The 18,656-nt window shown below is 42.0% G+C and overlaps 1 protein-coding gene across 1 annotated transcript in view; it reads right to left on the bottom strand.

The window, feature by feature from the left end:
* LOC124525671 (piwi-like protein 1) overlaps positions 1 to 14,192 on the bottom strand; it is a 30,607-nt gene extending 16,415 nt beyond the window's left edge. The window contains exons 1-9 of the mRNA XM_047098223.1: positions 14,032 to 14,192; positions 13,306 to 13,450; positions 12,081 to 12,183; positions 9,120 to 9,248; positions 8,332 to 8,546; positions 6,909 to 7,027; positions 5,960 to 6,040; positions 5,120 to 5,314; positions 2,647 to 2,758 (exon numbers count right to left, since the gene is read on the bottom strand). Coding sequence (XP_046954179.1) covers positions 2,647 to 2,758; positions 5,120 to 5,314; positions 5,960 to 6,040; positions 6,909 to 7,027; positions 8,332 to 8,546; positions 9,120 to 9,248; positions 12,081 to 12,183; positions 13,306 to 13,450; positions 14,032 to 14,192 — 1,260 coding nt within the window. The remainder of the gene's footprint in view (positions 1 to 2,646; positions 2,759 to 5,119; positions 5,315 to 5,959; positions 6,041 to 6,908; positions 7,028 to 8,331; positions 8,547 to 9,119; positions 9,249 to 12,080; positions 12,184 to 13,305; positions 13,451 to 14,031) is intronic.
* Between the last annotated feature and the right edge of the window lie 4,464 nt (positions 14,193 to 18,656).

Genomic DNA, 18,656 nt, shown 5'->3' with positions numbered 1-18,656 from the left:
TAGCCACATGAATTCTGGTGTTATCTGCCTGCTAAACATCCTGAGAACTCCAAAGGAGTTCCTACCTGAGACAAAACTTCACACATCCAGTGTTCATGGCTCTTTTTCTCTTAAGCTGAACTATTGCTTTTAATTCTTATGATCTCATTGCAGACTATATATGTTTTTTCACCCTTACAGTGGTCTTTAGTTATTTGAAAGACAGCTGGGATTCACCCCCACTTTCCTAGTTCTAGAGTCTTAAGGTCCAAGTTTGTGCAAGTATCTACATGTGTGTAGAATCATGGCATCGTTTTAGGGCCTCATCTATCAAAACCTTTGGACGAGCTATTCTTCCTGTCAAAAACTTTGGGAAACACACCTCTTATTTCCCATAGCTGCCATGCAACATCCTAGAAGGATCTCCTCCTCCAACATCAACTTCTGCACCTAAACAGGAGTTCTGTGGTCCTTCTTTGCAGCATTAGGAAATCTTTTTTGAAGGCCAGGATTGTACTTTCCTTCTAAGGGATCATCGATGGATTCCAGGATTTTTCTAGATCTCATGACAACAGGACAACTAAATTGCCATCTGTCATTAGACTGAGTTCCCACCAGGTCATCCCAAGACGACTCAAATCGTTTCGAATATTTCAGCCCATCTGTTTTTTTTTCTCAATTAAACCTGCTGAAACCACAGTCTTATGTTTCTTTTACATCCAAGGCTCCTGCCTATCAACTCGTGCCAAGAAGGTAGTTTGTCTTCATGTGACAAATCCTCTAATTATTCCCAAACCCACTGCTCTGTGATGCCAGCATGTGTGAATTTACTACAACCTATATATATATATTTGAACTTCTATGCACTAGTCGTGGTGTAAGACAGAAGAGGTATTTACAAGGAACAAAACCAACATTGTCCTGCCCTGGTGGAACTCTGTCTACAGAGAGGGGAGAGATTTGTAAAATAACCACTCAAATACAGAATTCCAAATTGGGATAGATGCTATGAAATGCAAGAGCACAACAGAACAGGGGGACCCCACAGAGGCCTGAGGTTTCAGGTTGGTGTGGGGTGGGGTGGATGTACTCTGGATACCCAGCGTGGCTCTTCTCAATCAATGACATTTAAGGTCAAATTTGGAGAATGAACAAGCAAATATCAGCCTGGTATCTCCATCTACCACCTCCATCAGAGCCTAAGTCAACCCAAAAATCCCTAATCTCCTCACACCGACTCCCCCGTTGTAGTAAATAACTCTGGCATCCACTCACTTCCTACCTCTCCCACCCTAATTCCGGTCACCATTATCATTGACCTAAAGTGACTTAGCCACCTCCTGACTGATGACTCTGCCTCCCTTTTTACCCACATACAGCCCATTCCTTGTAATTAGACACATATCTGTAAAATAAAATATATCACTTCATCCATCTGTATAACACCTCACAATATCTGATTTGTCTCCGTGGACAGAACTTTATACAATGTGGCCCCCACTTCATCCTCTGATTTCATATCCTACAACCCAAGGATGTCCTCCCCGCAACCATGTGCACTTCTTCACAGAATAATCTAGCCTTGTTTGGGATCTGGATACATCTTGCCCATCTGGAAAGTGGGGCCTTTTCTCTTTTCCCTCATTTGCACACAGCTTGCTCCTTTCAGACATTCACATACCAGCTTCTCAGAGCTTTCCATGACTTCCCACTCTGAACCACCAGACACTGTCCATAATACCTCTCAATTTTAATTATCTGGATATATCACTCATAATCCTTAGAATAGTCTTCTTGTCTGTCTCTCTTCCTGCCATAAGGATGCAAGTTCCTTAAGAACAGACAACTCAGTGGTCTTACCAATGTATACCCAAGATGTGTAATGGGCACTCATTAAGTGCTTTTTTGGATTGAATGAACAAGAACTAAGTATGAAGCACAAGTGAGGATAATGTAATAGCACCATCCCCTTGAAGGGATGCCAGAGGGCTGTATAGCCTTGGTGGTTCCAAGTAGCCATGGTTTGGATTCCAGTATAAAAATACAAGCTGTTTTTTAAAAAATATTTATAAGTTCTTTCCATTTGCTACAGATATCTGTAATTCCTTTCTCTCATCTGCCAAAGCTATAAGACTAATCTCGTCAACTACTGTATCTTTGTGCACCAAGCTAAGTTTACTTATGTCTTTGTGAACAAAGATTGAGGAATCCGTGAGTTCTGAGATTCAGCACACAGCTGACATCCTTCCAGGTGGTAATTAGTCATTTGTTTCTTCTTTTCAAACCAAATTCTATAGGGCTCAAACTTCTATATAAGGAAAGTGTTCATATATGAAGTCTTGCCATATTCTATTTTCTACCCAATGATCCATCAACATGTTTCAAACTACCATAGCCTCTTCTTAGGCCCACATTAGAGGCCATATTGGAGCCATTCTAATCATGTGACATTACGAATGCATGGATAATAGATCTGTCAAGTTACAATACCTCTAAGGAGAAATTTTATAATAGATTATTATATATGTTATAGGTTAAAAGAGTATGTTATATTATTATAATCTAACATATAAGACTCTATATTGCACATTTTTATGAGACATATTTGACTACATAATAAGAAAAAAACTGAGATTTAAATACATGGAAAGACAGGAGATTTCCTACCTCCTTGTAGTAGTCTACAAAGGTGATTTCCTCACCACCTGATTTCTTAAACGTACTTCTGGGAGTCTCCTCCCAATTAATAGCATCCACTCGATAGGTTCTATTGTTATACCTGTGGAATGGTCACAACATATAGTATTATTCCTAACATATTTATGGCATGGGATCATGTAAGAAGTGAGAAGCTTTAAATCCTACAAGAAATTTCAGGATATATCCACTTTAGTAAATTCATATGAGATATAATTCACCTATGTAAGGGTACAATCCAATGGTTTTAGTATATTCACAGAGTTGTAAATCCTATACATTTGCCTACCCACCCTATTTCACATGAATTGAATGATACAGTATGTGACCTTTCCTGACAGCCTTCTTCCACTTAGTGTACTATTTTTCAAGGTTTGTCTATGCCGTAGCATGTATTGGTGTTTCATTCCTTTTTGTTGCCAAATGACACACTATTTTATGGATATACATTTTTATTTTTCCATTTATCAGTTGGTGAACATTTGAGTTATTAACACCTTTGAGCTATTATGAATAATGAGGTTATGGACATTCATGTATCAATTCTGGTAGACATAGGTTTTCATTTCTCTTGGGTATAAAACTAGGAATAGATTTCTGGCTCATATGGTGACATTATATTTAGCATATTGAGAAAGGACCATCCTGTTTTCCAAAGAGACCACACCATTTTTACTTCTACCAGCAGTATGTGACGGTTGGTTCCAACTTTTTCACATCGTTGCCAACACTTAATCTCTGCCTTTTCAAATTAAGCCATCATAGTATGAACAGGTATTTGCTTGTGGTTTGACTTTGCATTTCCCTGATGGCCAATAATATTGAGTTTCTTTTCATGTGATTATTGGCCATTTGTATATTTTCTTTGGAGACCTGTCTATTCAGATCCTTTGCCCATTTTTTGAAAGTTGGGTTGAAAAAATAAATAAAAGTTAGGTTCTCTTTTAATTATTGACTTGTAAACATTTCTTACATATGGAGATGCAAGTTATTTAGGAGATATGTGATTTCAAATGTTCTCTCATTCTGTCCCTTTTCTTTTTCTTTTTTTTTTTTTTACTTTAAAAAGTTTTTAATTTGGTGAAGTCCAATTTATATTTTCCTTCTGTCATCCCTTCTCTGTTGGCATTTTATTTTATAAGGTTTTGCCTAACTCAAAGTCAAGAAAATTTACTCCTAGATTTTCTTCTAGGAATTTTATAGTTTTAACTCTTACATTTAGGTCTATTTTGAGTTAATTTTGGGGATAAACTGGAGTTAATTTTGTATCTTCTGTGAGGAAGGGCCAGGTAGATATCCAGTGGTCCCAGCAATATTTGAGGAAAAGAGTATTCCTTCCCCAAGAAAGCGGTCTTGACACTTGTTGAAAAAAGATCATGGACTATAAATGTGAGGGTTAACTCCAGGATTCTCAATTCTATTCCATTGATTTTTAGGTCTATCTTCATACCAGTATCCCACTGTCCTGATTCCTAGAGCTTTGCAGTAAATTTTGAAATTGGGAAGCAAGAATAAAGTTGAGGACTCCTAAGATGAGTCCTCATCTTCATGCTCTTCAGCTTAAAATGTCTGGTCTAGAGGAAGATTAAAAGTAAAACACTTCCGTCAAGCAGAAATTTGCTAATGGATTATAATTAAGCCCTGATTTTTAAAAATAGTTAGACACAAAGCAAGAGAAAAGAAATTTGGAAGGAGCATACTCTGTTACATGTGAGAGAGGGTTCAGAGCAGGTGACTGGATCAACATCAGGAATCACAAGAACAGCAAAATCTACAACTGAAACTTATCTTTTTCTTATGCTGTATAGCCAGATGAGAAAAGCATGGATGGATTCTCACCATTTCCATGCTATTTCTGCTTCTGACCTTTAATGTTTAGTGATTCGAAAACTACAGGACCATCTCTCATGGGGGGGAAAAGTTCTCAAAGTGATTGGATAGGTTTTTAAAAAGCAGACTTACAGGACACCTGGGTGTCGCAGTTGGTTAAGTGTCCGACTTCAGCTCAGGTCATGATCTCATGGTTCGTGGGTTCAAGCCCCACATCAGGCTCTGTGCTGACAGTGCAGAGCCTGGAATCTGCTTCGGATTCTGTCTGTCTGTCTCTCTCTCTCTCTCTCTCTCTCTCTGCCCCTCCCCCACACTCTGTTTCTCTCTCAAAAAAAAAAAAACAACAAACATTAAAAAATTAATTTAAGGGGCGCCTGGGTGGCGCAGTCGGTTAAGCGTCCGACTTCAGCCAGGTCACGATCTCGCGGTCCGTGAGTTCGAGCCCCGCGTCGGGCTCTGGGCTGATGGCTCGGAGCCTGGAGCCTGTTTCCGATTCTGTGTCTCCCTCTCTCTCTGCCCCTCCCCCGTTCATGCTCTGTCTCTCTCTGTCCCAAAAATAAATAAAAAATGTTGAAAAAAAATTTAAAAAAAATTAATTTAAAAAAACACTTACTTTGTAAAAACAATTGATCCAACTAATTCTTTAGAGATTTCCTTAGCATCTTTCCTTTGGGATTTGTTATCAACATGCATTATTAGATCATAAGCAGTTTGCATTCGGAGCAGTTTATGGTTCACATCAGCACAGAGGGTAATGCTGGTTTCATACTCAAGAATAGAAGTACTATATCCAGGCCAGATTACCAGCCTGCAAACAGAATACATTAGATGTAAGGGTCAAAATCCAAGCTCTGAACAAAGAAGCAAGTGTCCCAGGTTGGAACTTGGGGTCTAAAACTGGTGCTTAGGAGTCAAGCAGTTTCAATTTCTTATTTTTAGTAAGAACTGATCTTTTGAAGGACCTTTCCAATAGAGATTTACCTGATGTGCTAGTTATAACTCTTACACCCTCTTTGTTAAACCATATTGTTATCACCCACAGGCTCACACACCTATATCCACACACGTACATACATATGTGAGAATATATAGGATATAGGTGTATAAATTATAAACATATACACAATCTATACATACATACATGTAGCTATAATTACTATGATTGAAAGTATTTAAGAGAAATTTATTATCCAAATTTTAGAAGATTTAGACTTCTTATGAGGTTTATATAACTACCAAATACCTCAAGGTTTATGCTTATCACTCTAGGATTGTAAGAGTGAATCTTTTCACTTCGATTCAAATTTACATTAAAATCTAACTTAATCGTTCATGGCCAGTGGGTACCACTGAAAAGACCATCACTTATAAATCCTACTGCTTCAAATGAGAGTAACTTTCTCAAATGCTTCTATGGTCAGGTCTGTAGAATGTGAAACTTTCCACTGTGTACTTATGATTGAGGAACTCCGTGGCCTCATTCTCGTTGTAATAGTTGCGACCAACTTGCTTCAAATCCATCATCTTCAAAATCCTAGAAATTGGAAGAATGGATTTCGTTGAAACCACAGTGAATATTAAGCATTTACTAACAAACACGGAGATACACTGGGGGAAAGAAATCTACAAGTGACTTTGTTTTACAAACAATTAACAGGAAGTGCCTGATACAACAAGTAAATGACATTGTAAGGTAGATATTAAAGCCCCTTGAACCTCCATTTTCCCCTCCTTTACATAATCTACAACAAAAGGTCATGGGAAGGTCATCAGAAGGTCCTTCATCCCCAGAAATGAACTGAAACCTCTTTTGCAGACTATGTGCCTCCAATTTTCATTTTCACTATTTGTGCATCACCATAAGTGTAGAACACCAAACAAATGTAGGGGGTGCCTGCTTGGCTGAGTCGGTTAAGCACCAGACTTCGGCTCAGGGCATGATCTTGCATTGAGGGCTCAAGCCCCACACTGGGCTCTGTGCTGACAGCTCAGAGCCTGGATCCTGCTTCGGATTCTGTGTCTCTCTCTCTGCCCTTCCCCCCTTGTGCTCTATCTCTCTTACAAAAATAAACAAACACTTGGAAAAGAAAACAAATGCACATTTACTCCAGGGAGAAAGAGGCATCGCTGTGCACAGTTGACATCTGCCCCTCCCTAGACAGGGAGCAGGCATGTGATGTGGGGTAGGCAGGAAGAACAATGTCAACAATAAGCCACAGAACTCAAACAAAACTCAAATCTAGGTGAGGTTCAAGTGCTGATTCATCTCAAAGATCGCTTGCCCTCCCAGAACATGAGGAGACATCGAGAACACAAATTCTAGGACCAAACACCTATGTGCAGTGCAACTGACACACTAACATGCAACCAAATCTCAAGGAAACGAAATCTTACAAACACACTTTCTAAAGAGAATGTTGTAATAACGTAAGCAGTCCAGTGAGGTGGGTTTGAGTTCACTGCAGAATTCAACGGTGACCTTCACAATCTTTTTGCCCCATCGGCTGACCAGTTCTGTTTTCTGAGGTAAAGAAAAAACAAAAAGGTCTGGTGCTCCTTCCAAGGAGAGTATGCTCATTACTAGACCACAAATCAACAGGTCACTTGGGTGTCCAGCAAGAGCAATCTTAACCCCCAGAGGCACATTCAGGTAGAAAATAGGATTTAGGAGTCCCAAATGGGGGTCAGAATTAAATATTTACAATGATTTTTTTTTAACTTAAACAAGCTCCTGTAAATTATGCACTTGGTAAATAAATATAGAAGTTTATTGAAGTGGGGTGTCTGGGTGGCTCAGTCGGTTAAATGTCTGACTTGAGCTCAGGTCATGATCTCACAATTTGTGGGCTCTAGCCCTATATCGGGCTTTGTGCTGACAACTCAGAGCCTGGAGCCAGCTTCAGATTCTGTGTCTCCCTCTCTCTCTGCCCCTCCCCTGCTCACACTCTGCCTGTCTCTGCCTGTCTCTGCCTCTCTCTCTCTCTCTCTCTCAAAAATAAACGTTTGAAAAAAATTTTTTTAAGTTTATTGAAGAGGGTCACCTGGGTGGCTCAAGCAGTTAAGCCTCTGACTTTTCATTTCAGCTCAGGTTATGATCTCATGGTTCAGGGGTTTGAGCCCCACTTCAGGCTCTGTGCTGTGTCAAACCTGCTTGAGATTCTTTCTCTCTGCCCCTCCCCCAATTGCTCACTCTCAAAAATATTAAATTAAGGAAAAGAAATGGAATATTAAGTCCTTCCAGTTCTGTGTGTGTGTGTGTGTGTGTGTGTGTGTGTGTGTGCATGTGCGTGCATATGTGATGTTTTGGAACAAGAAATAAAAACTTATTCAGTACTTCATCAGCATTTGAGCCCTATTTGCCATTGAAAAGGTAAAAAATATATATTTTGGTCCTAAGTTCATTTTAACCACCAAAATGAGGCATGAGGGAACATCAGTGATAGCCAAACATGGCATGTGGGTTTTGTTACAAATCCTATGGGCAAGAGATCTTCGTGAGGTCTCCATGAACCATTGTATAAAAATGGTATATTTGCTATAATACAGGGAGAATGTGAGAGAAAGAAAGAACAAAGGTCAAGAAAATGTCCACTAACAGGAGTGCCTACATGGCTCAGTTGGTTAAGTGCCCAACTCTTGACTTCAGCTCAGGTCACGATCTCGTGGTTTGTGGGTTCAAGCCCTGTGGCTCTGCACAGTCAGTGCAGAGCCTGCTTGGGATACTCTCTCCCTTGCTCTCTGCTCCTCCCCTACATGTGCTTTCTCTCTCTCAAAATAAGTGAATAAACTTAAAGAAAAAGAAAATATCCCATAACATTACTTCACCTGCTTTTGTAGTTTATGAGGCAGTAATAAAGAGTTCCCATCAAATATGTGACACTCTCCAATTACATGTTTATGCTGGCAAAGCAAATCTGTACGAACTTTTCCATCTTCAATCTCTGGCATGTAATCAATGTTATACTTATATGTGAGGAGTTCAGGGCGAGAGGTCACTCGGAAATGGTTGGTGAATAGCTTTACCACTCTACCTTGCGTTCCTGAAAAAACCAAGCCACATGTCAATAATGAAACAAGTTGACAATGTAGACACCACGATCTTGAGAGCTTAAGTTAGGTCAAACAAAGACATGAACAAGTAACGAACATTTACACACACCTGATGCCCAGAATATGTACCAGCCTTTTAAAGGAATCCTCACACAAACATACATTTAGAGTTAAAATAGAAGATTAAAATATTAAATTAACAACAACAAGAGATCAAAAGAAAACCTCTTGTAACACAAAGCTTCCAAAAGGGGAGAGAGAGTGGGGAGCCACTGTTTGTAATAGTGTTTAGCATAAAAAAAAAAAAGGCTCAGCACAACCAAAGAACTGGCTCATTTGATTTTAGTTGCTATAAAAGGAAAAGAAAACTGGAGAGTACATCCAGGTCCCAAAATAGGTCTCTATTTCTGCAAAGGTGGAGGTTATTACAACATGAGAAGGTGGGAAGGTACCTCCACTCACAGTGATGGGGTGAAGCTCTAAGACTCTCAAACACAAATGAACCTCAGAACAAGATCAACACAAACAATTCCATAACACTAGGTTGTTAAAGGCCAGCATACCTGTTGTGGAGTCTTTCACATGTTCCAAGTACTGTCGGGTATTCACCACCTGGTCTTGAAAAATGGCTCCAAGACCCCTTTTCCCCTTCAGTGACAATGCCTGCAATCCAGCCCCCAGCTGAAGTTCCTCTGCACAGAAACAAATGCAAAAACCATGAATTTTATGTGATAAAAAACAAATGGAAATGTAAACAAAGGACAATGTTAAGTACAACTTAAGTTGAGGTTGTTGGAGGTAGAAAACAGCGTTGTCAAAGGATCCAAACAACAGTAGTTCAGTAATGATCACCAGAAAAGGTGAATGTTACCCAGAAGCCTTTCCCAACAAGACCCCATTCCATGTCAGCGGCTACCCTAGCACCACATTCATTGCTGCTATGGTGTTTGCCTCCTTTCATCCGGTATTTGCTCAGAGTGCAAGCTTCTTCAAATCAGAAACTTTGTCCTTTCTCTAATTTCTTTATAGGCTAATCACCTGATACCAGAGTGCCCTCTAGTGGGCATCATAAAATGCTGACTAAATAAACAGCCCTTTCAAAAAAGAAAAATGCGTGAGAAGTGTTTGAGTGACCTCAGTGGATGAAGCTGAGGACTCTTGGTTTCAGCTCAGGTCATTATTTCACAGTCCCTGAATTTGAGCCCTGCATCAGAGCTCTGTGCTGACAGCATGGAGTCTGCTTGGGATTCTCTCTCTGCTCCTCCCCTGCTCTGGCTCTCTCCCTCTCTCTACATAAACTAAAAAAAAAAATTGTTTATCAAAAGCCAGTTTCATGATTTTTTTTAAAAAAACAACTAATCGATTTTTTTTAACAGCAACTGGGAAATGCTCTCATGTTATTTTTATCACATTGTAATATTCATCTAACTATTTTAAAGGTCAATATTTGGAGCACAGTGCAAAACAATCTTTCACATATTATGAAAGAAACCTCCATAAATGGGTAATACAGTCCATGCCTTGGGTTGCACAAACTGGTTTTCTTCAAAATGTTACTTCTGGAAGCTATTATCCCAGCTTATGATGCTCTTATAAAAACACAGTCTGAATTTCCATAATAGAAAAACTTATTTCATTTTAGACATAAGTTTTTAAATGATTTTTATCAAACTCTCAACTAATTCCTGATACACCCAGCAATCAAATTTATCATATTCAAACTTCAGTGAAAGAAAACAGCAAGCATCATTCATTAGTACTTGCTACATACAGTATACTTTACATAAAATATTAATAACCCCTGAGATGTGACAGGTGATAAAAATAGGTGTCTTAATATTGTATATTCATGTTTATAACTTCATCTTATGGGGTCTGGAATTTGTCTCAGTTTATTATAAAAGTATTTACAACAGAGGATACAAAAGCAGAGGCAACAGGAGCAAAAATAGACAAGTGGGAATTCAAACTAAATACTTTCTGTACAGCAAATGAATCAATCAACAGAATGAAAGGCAACTTATGGAATGGGAGAAAGTATTTGCAAACCATGTATCTGATAAGGGGTTAATTTAAAATACATTAAGGAACTTCTGCTACTCAATAGCCAAATACCTAATAACCTATTTTTTTTTTTTTAATGGGGAAAGGACCTGAATCGGCATCTCTCCAAAGAGGACATATAAATGGCAAACAGATATATGAAAAGATGCTCAAGGTCATTCATCAGAGAAATGCAAATCAAAACCACAATGAGCTATCACTTTCCATCCGTAAGTATGGCTATTATATCACACACACACACAAAGCACACGTGCACACACACAAAGTATGCATGCACACAAAGTATGCATGCACACACGAAGAACCCCCCCCCCCCAAAAAAAAGACAGCAAGTGTTAGTGAAGATGTCAAAAAACCTGAACCCTCTTAGAATACAAAATGATATAGCTGCTATGGAAAACAGTATGGAGATTCCCCAAACACTTAAAGGTAGAACCACCAATCCAGCAATCCCACTTCTGGAGGATTCTTTCAAAGGACTGAAATTAGAATCTTAAAGAGCCATGTTTGCTGCAGCCCTTGTTAAAACTAGCCAAGCCCTGGAAACAACTTGAATGCCCATCAACGACTGAACGGATAAAGTTAATACAGTATATACACATAGTGGAATATGATTCAGCCTTAAAAAGGAAATCCTGCAATAGGAGGCATGATCTTGAGGACATCATGCTAAGTGAAATAAGCCAGTCCTTGAAGGACAGATCCTGCATAATTCCACTGGTAGGAGACATCTAAAATAGTCAAAGTCACAGAAGCAGAGAGTAGAACGGTGCAATTCGGTGAGGGGAATGAGGAGTTGCTACTCAACAGGTGGAAAATTTCCCTTATGCAAGTTCTAGATAGCTGCCATGTAACATTGTGCCTCTAGTTCACAGTACTGTATTGTACACTTAAAAATATGTTATAGGGTAGATCTCATGTTAACTATTCTCACCATAATTAGTAAGAATTTAAAACTTAAATAGCAGCAAATCAGAGAATCAGATTTGAGGTGTAATTATATGAGCCAAATCCTTGGCAATCAGTATTAGGCTGCATGCACACCTGTATAATGATAACCTTTCACCTATGAAAATAATAAAATGCAGGTAAATGCTGAGATGCCCAATGAGCTGCCCAAGCATTCCATACAGTGGTTTACAGTAAGGTTTCTAGACTTCTTAATTAACATGGAGTTATTGTATACACATGCACTGTCTAAATCTGAAAAGCAATTCTTTTGAACAATTGGCTAGTCTGATTGATAATAGTCTCCATTTATTTTCCCTAAACCTTAAAATAGAAGGGGACTAAAACATTGACAGATAATTCATTGCAGAAATGAAAAATAGTTGCAAGCTGTACACTCTTTGCATCCTGCCAAAACATACTGAGGTTCTCTGCCTAGAGTTTTATGGCTGTGGTACACCCTCATGTATTAAACACCTCCCCCCACCATCCCTCTCTTTCCCTCTTTTTACTTGGAGGCTGAGGTGTTCTTCTTGGTCTTCTTCGTCGTGCAGGCTTGACCACTGGACTTTCCAGTGGCTGGAGGCCAGGCTGAATTTGACCAGTTTGCTGGGTCTGTATGTTTTAGGAGATAGAAATAAAGAGTGATAGTAACGGTGTTTGTTCATCATCCCTAAATGGCTTGCCTGCCAGGTGCCAGGGGCTGCCAGGGCATGAAGCATGTTCCCTTGTAAAGGCTCACATGCCAGTGACAGAAAATAAAAGTCATGATTTCTCTAGGTTAGTGTGTTAATTGCTAAGGAATTGAAGAAATGTAGAACCAAGCAAAGTACAGAAAACTGGGTATTACCGGAAGGTGGGATGTGAGGGGGCTGGTTGAATTCATGGGGGACAAAGACCCTCAGTGAGAAGTTGCCAATGAATCAAAGACTGGAAAGAGGAGAGTGAGTTACAAGGTTATACGAGCCATAGGTAGAGGAAAGAGCAAATTTTCTACTGTAGAAACGTTTAAGAAAGAACAAGGTGGCCGATGTGACTGCTGCAAGGTGAGCACGAGGTAGAGAAGCTTAGGTCAGAGAGGTGGTGAGAGAGAGGCCATTTTTTTCAATGTTTATTTTCGAGAGAGGGAGGGAGGGAGAGAACAAGCAGGGGAGGGTGAGAGAGAGAGAGAGAGAGAGAAAGAGAGAGAGAGAGGAAGACAGAGGATCCAAAGCGGGCTCTACACGGTCACACTTGGGGCTCAAACCTACAAACCATGAGATCATGACTTGAGCTGAAGTTGGGGCTTAATGGAATGAGCCACAGGTGCACCCCAGGAGGGAAGCCATCTCAGATGTGCCTCTGACTGAGAAAATGGGAACCTTTACAGGATGTCAGGCAGAGGAACTGCATGGACCGATTTATATGGTTCTGTGTGCTGGGAAACAGGCAGAAGGAAAGACCAGGGTGGAAGCAAGAAGACCAGTTTGGAGACCACTCGCCACGTGCAGCAAGGGATGCTGGTGGCTTGGACCAGAGGGTAGTAACAGAGGTGGTGACACATTGTCAGATGCCAGATATTTTTTGGAAAATTGGGAGACGACTGTTTCCTGGATGTTGGTGTGCAGGAAGAGTTTGGGGTCGAGAGAGGAATCTAGGGCATATTTGCATATGAGAAAACGCGTGAGAAGGAAGCAGTAGCTGAGGAAGATAAAGCATCTTTTGCACCAAAGAGAGTGAACAGGCTGTTGTGCTCACCGCTGTGGCGGCTGGCGGCGGCGGAGGTGCGGCGGCTCCCGGCGGCGGAGGCGCGGCGGCTCCGGGTGGCGGGGCTGGTTGAGAGGGCGCCCGACCTCGCGCGCGGCCTCGGGCTCGGGTCCTGGCCCGACCTGACATTACTGTCCTGAAGGGGACAGACCCTGGAAGGGGACACAGTTATGTTAGACTTCTCTAGGTAGTTGTCTGGTCACCTTCTACAAACCAGGACTTTGAAGAAGGCATCAGGTTGCTAACTACACGTGTTTTCCAATCACACCAAAAAGACTGCTAACTGCCAACTTGTCAGAGAAGGATCCTGTGGTAAAAGGGAACCTGGTAAAATATTCTTAGAGACGTGCAGAAATTTATTGACTGGGATTCTTTTCCCCCACACCAAGTGACAGGTCACTGTGGGTTACCCTGCTTGCTTGTAGGAGTCCAGTGCGCACGGAGTTCACACCTACCGCCTATCCCCCTGGCGCGCGCGCGCGCACGCGCGCGCGCACACACACACACACACACACACACCACACCCCACACCCACAGGCACACACACCCAGGGCTACCGCCACCCGAATGGGTCACCCTTCCCTGACTCTGCTGACACAATTCACCTTCGTTCCTTCCTCCTGAAGTATTAGTCTGATCTGTGGGGTGTTAGTTGCCTTCTTTCATGCCCTGTAGCCTAGGGTTCCTCTTTCAGCCCCGCAGCGCCTGAGCGCTGACATCCGTGGGGTCAGAGGGGCAAAGCTCCTCTCTGAAAGGGTCAGCCTTTCCCGGGACTGGCCCTGTACCTCGCCTTGGCCACCGAAGGGCAGTAGGTCTAGCTTGGCCTCCTTGCAGGACGCTCCCACAGTCAGCAAGGCCTGACCAGCCCCCACCCTCATTTCTATTTCAACCCTGCTGGCCCAGCCCCTTCAGGCACCGCCTCCATCCGGGCCCAAATGAGGCCTACCTAGTAGTGCACCTGGCGGTTTCAAAGGTGCTCTGAGTCTCAGGGGGATGGGCGTGGGTGGTTCTGCCCGCTCTCCTGCCTCACCCTACCTCCCCCACCAAACATCCCCCGATTAACCTGCCAGGTGACTTCACCAAATGAGGTGCACATGGAGCTCCAGAAACTTAGGCTCTTACCACTTAATATTTTAACCAGTTCCCCACGGCTCCCAATAAAACTACATTGTAACCACTGTGACTATCCTTGGATCCAAATCTAGGCTCCTCCATCATCGTCTCCTTGGCCTAGATCCCTACAAATGGGTTTGCAGTGATTTGTAAGCTTTTAAGTATTGGGGTAATTAAAAAAAAATTTTGTTGTTGTTGAATCAGGCTTTTTTGTCCATTGCTTCCAAGTTTCTGTCATTCTTTGACTTCGCCACTTAAAATTGTTTTTTTAATTCACTAATTCTTTAATTTTTGTAATTGCATTGTCTTGCATTTAAATCCTTGATGCACACACTGGATACCCATTTCATTGTTTAACTTTTTAATTTTAATTCCAGTTAGCATAACAGCATTCCATTAGTTTCCACTGGACAGTCATTTTAATTCAGAGAGAGTTATCTGACACCATTTCTAAAATAATCCTAACCTTGCCCCTGCTTTGAAGTCCCATCATAATTCTGCAGAAACCTGTGTGTTCCTTTGGCTCTAATTCCAAACTCAGTTCTGCTCTGTCTGGTGTACCAGTAACATGATGTTTTGTTCCTTGACCTTGAAAGTATTCTAAAGACTAGAAAAGGCTAAATTGGCTAAGCACTTGAAAATCCCTGGCTGTTCCTTCAAATGAGTTTTTGAGTCAGTGCATTAAGTTCCAGAATATAATAAATGCTGTTGCCTGGTGACTGAGGTTGGATTGAATTTAGACATCGATTTAGTTCTTCTGAATTGCAGAGTCTTCACTAAGGTTTTCCTGGAAAATCCTTGCGCTCATAAGTGATTCCAAGGAAGATGTTTGGGGGTATCCAGGTTGATGTATAGAGAGCACCCTAGAAATTGGCTCAGGTGCCCTCTGAGGGGGCATGTGTACCCCCCATGGTGGGGGCCATGTGTACTGAGTGTTCTGGTTTCAGATTCTGGTTTGTCTGGTGGAGGGTAACCTGAGAGAGGGTGTAGGGAGAAGAAGAGGAGAAAACTCTGGAATAGCAAATTGGATGAGACTCCCAGACATCACTTATGGACTTGGTGTCCTGCCCTGAGTCCAGCCCAGTCCTTGGGTATAGCAGGTTCTTAGTATTAAGCACACCTGAGATGCATCCTTCAGTAAGGAGCTGCCTCTTCATGGCACTTGGGACTCTTCCCAGTAAGTCTTCTCTCATGCCTTTCAGAAAAGTTGTACCATTTTCTGCCCACTGGCCTTAACAGGTCATACATTGAATTTGTTCCTGAGCTCCATAGAGTCCACATCACTACTTATGACTGGTCTTTCACCAACAGAATAGAAGGGCCTCAAGGGAAGGATCTGTTCTTTCTCTGCTCTTTCTCCAATAGAGGTAACAGTACCTGACCAAGACTAGGCACTCAATTCATATATTAAGAGAGAATCGATGGATGCATGAATGATTACATTTAATGATGAATCCCTGGGAAATCTGACTGACTTATAACTCTTTTTTTTCTTTAAAGTTTATTTATTTTTGACAGAGAGAGAGACAGAGAGAGAGAGAGAGACAGAGAGAGAGAGAGACAGACAGAGCATGAGTGGGGGAGGGGCAGAGAGAGGGAGACACAGAATCTGAAGCAGATTCCAGGCTCCAAGCTGTCAGCACAGAGCCTAATGCAGGGCTCGAACTCACGGACCGCGAGATCATGACCTGAGCCGAAGTCGGATGCTCAACTGACTGAGCCACCCAGGCGTCCCTGACTTATAACTCTTATAAACAACCCCAAATGCCACAGAGTTGATCTGATTATCATTACCTTCCCGATGACATGCAGGAATCTGCCAGTGTTCTTTCTGGGCCAAAAAAAAAAAAAAAAAAAAAAAAAGGAAAGGAGGGCAGTGGGAGAGAAGGTGGTATTTAAGTTGGAAAACTGGGGATACACAGGCAAAAAGCGGTAGATAACTAAATGCAATTTGGATATACAGTTTGTACATATACTGGATCTACACACACATTCTTGCTTATACTTATGTATATATGTATTTATTTACACCTGAAATGAGAAGACACAATCCCACACCAAAATAAACCTAATGGAAGAGGCTGACAAAATGGAAGGTGAAAAAACTAAGGTGGTTCTTTAAGAAATCAAGATAGCAGCTAAGCGGCTAAACCACCAAGAAGCCTAATGAAGACAAAAAGAAAGTGCCAAGAATCTTCACAAAGATAATGAAGAAATGATCACAGAGGGGCGCCTGGGTGGCGCAGTCGGTTGGGCGTCCGACTTCAGCCGGGTCGCGATCTCGCGGTCCGTGGGTTCGGGCCCCGCGTCGGGCTCTGGGCTGATGGCTCGGAGCCTGGAGTCTGTTTCCGATTCTGTGTCTCCCTCTCTCTCTGCCCCTCCCCTGTTCATGCTCTGTCTCTCTCTGTCCCAAAAATAAATAAACGTTGAAAAAAAATTTAAAAAAAAAAAAAAAGAAATGATCACAGAGAGGGAAAGGATGAGAAGAGGAATAATTAGCAGGCCTCTGCAAAGTAATGGAGAAACCTGGGTCAAAGGGATGGTTGTCTACACCACCTTGCATAAAATCACATCAATTGCTCCCTCTCTGCTTCCTTCATGTTTCCCTCCCACACCTTCTTCCCACGCCTCTGCTTCCAGGAGATAGATCACGTGCTACACGTTCCTACCCAAGTAAATAAATAACCACGAAAGAACACACATCCATTTCTGGAGGTGATGAATATGTTTAGTACCCTCGTTATAGTGATGGTATTACAGGGGAGTGCATAGGAGAAAATTCATCAAGATGTATACAATCAATGTGTGCAATTTGTTGTAAAAAGAGGGAGACAGACAACGTAAAGGTAATGCAGCAAATGTTAACAGCTGATGAATCTCAGTTAACAACTGATGAATTCAGTTGATCAATAGATCAAGATGCTTTGTGCTGTGCTTGAATTCGCCCCCCCACCACCCCCACACGTTTCAAATTGTATCAAAATGAAGAGGCCTAGAAGCTGTGAAGAAAGCATTTGTGCATTCCTACTTAGCGAAGCACAATGTAACTCTGTCAACTGAGAGAAGAGGCAGAGCTGAAATAAAAACAAAGTTATTTATTTGGGGTCTCAGAATTGCAGTTTGGGAAAGACACATTTGGGCAGCAACCAAAATAGTGCCTCTACCCTCCCCACCCCCATCCAGGGAATAAAAGGAAAAGGTTTTTGAAGACAAAAGGGAATGCTTGTATATGTCATTTACTAAGAATTCTGATGACCAGGATTGGTGTTGGTGGCAGGAAACTAAACTTGGTGACCGTAACTGGTGTCTAAGGCTATCACTAAGCAGGGTCTCTTACTATAGCAAGTGGCAGGTGTTTGGGCCGAGTCCCTGGAAGAGTTGCAGTTTGGCCCGGTTCCACCATTTGTGGTTCTCCTACCAGTGAGGATGTACATAAGGCCCATCTCCTTACTGGCCTCTGGCTCCATTTGAAAACCTGTTGACATAAGTGACTATTTTATTTCACCTTTCACAATGTAATATATTGAAGAAGATAATATTAAGAGGCCAAAAGTGAAGCTTGGGCTTATGTCCGTGTTGTGTTTCAAGCAGGCAACCCAAACCCTAAAGCCCTTAATGCAGTGGCTGGCACACAGTAGGTCCTCAATATATGGTTCTAATATAATGGGGGGGGTTGGCTACCAAGCAACCATTTCACATTCTCTGGGCTCCCCAAGGACTCTCACTGGAGATAGTGGGGTGGTGGGATTGTGACTGAGACTCCCCTTGCCCAGCAAGAAGCAGGCGTAGGTCTCAGGCCAGGCCAATAGGATGCTCCCTCCTTGGAACGGGAACCTCCAACAGCTGGAGCTCCTTCCACCTGAGTGGTGGCACCCTAACCACTCTGTCCTTGCCAGGCGACTATTCCCAAGGGTCTCTCTTTCTGGAGCTACCTTGCTTTCAACCCAGTCCTCCAGGCCCCCCTTGGACTCTGGGAATGCCCATTATCCTTCCAGCTTATTTTCTTTTCCCTAAGCTAGTCAAAATCATCTTCTCTGGCTTATGGCACTGACAAATGGAGAAAAGGGGACTCTGAATCCCCTCAGCAAGAGGGCGTACTCTGAGCTGTGACAGGAGGGCTGAAACCCGGGGGCTCTTGAGGGCAGGATGTGAGTCCTTTAAGTGGACTTCAAGGCCTTAACGACTGCCAACCCTTCTTGTTCATGCCACTCCAGCCCCACTGGCCTCCT

The sequence above is a fragment of the Lynx rufus genome, unplaced genomic scaffold (genome assembly GCF_022079265.1).
Source record: "Lynx rufus isolate CCGP_SWC_20201006 ecotype Redwood Valley unplaced genomic scaffold, mLynRuf1.p SCAF_45, whole genome shotgun sequence".
NCBI lineage: Eukaryota > Metazoa > Chordata > Mammalia > Carnivora > Felidae > Lynx > Lynx rufus.
Note: the sequence above shows the minus strand (reverse complement) of the source record. Positions and strands in the feature narration are given on the sequence as shown.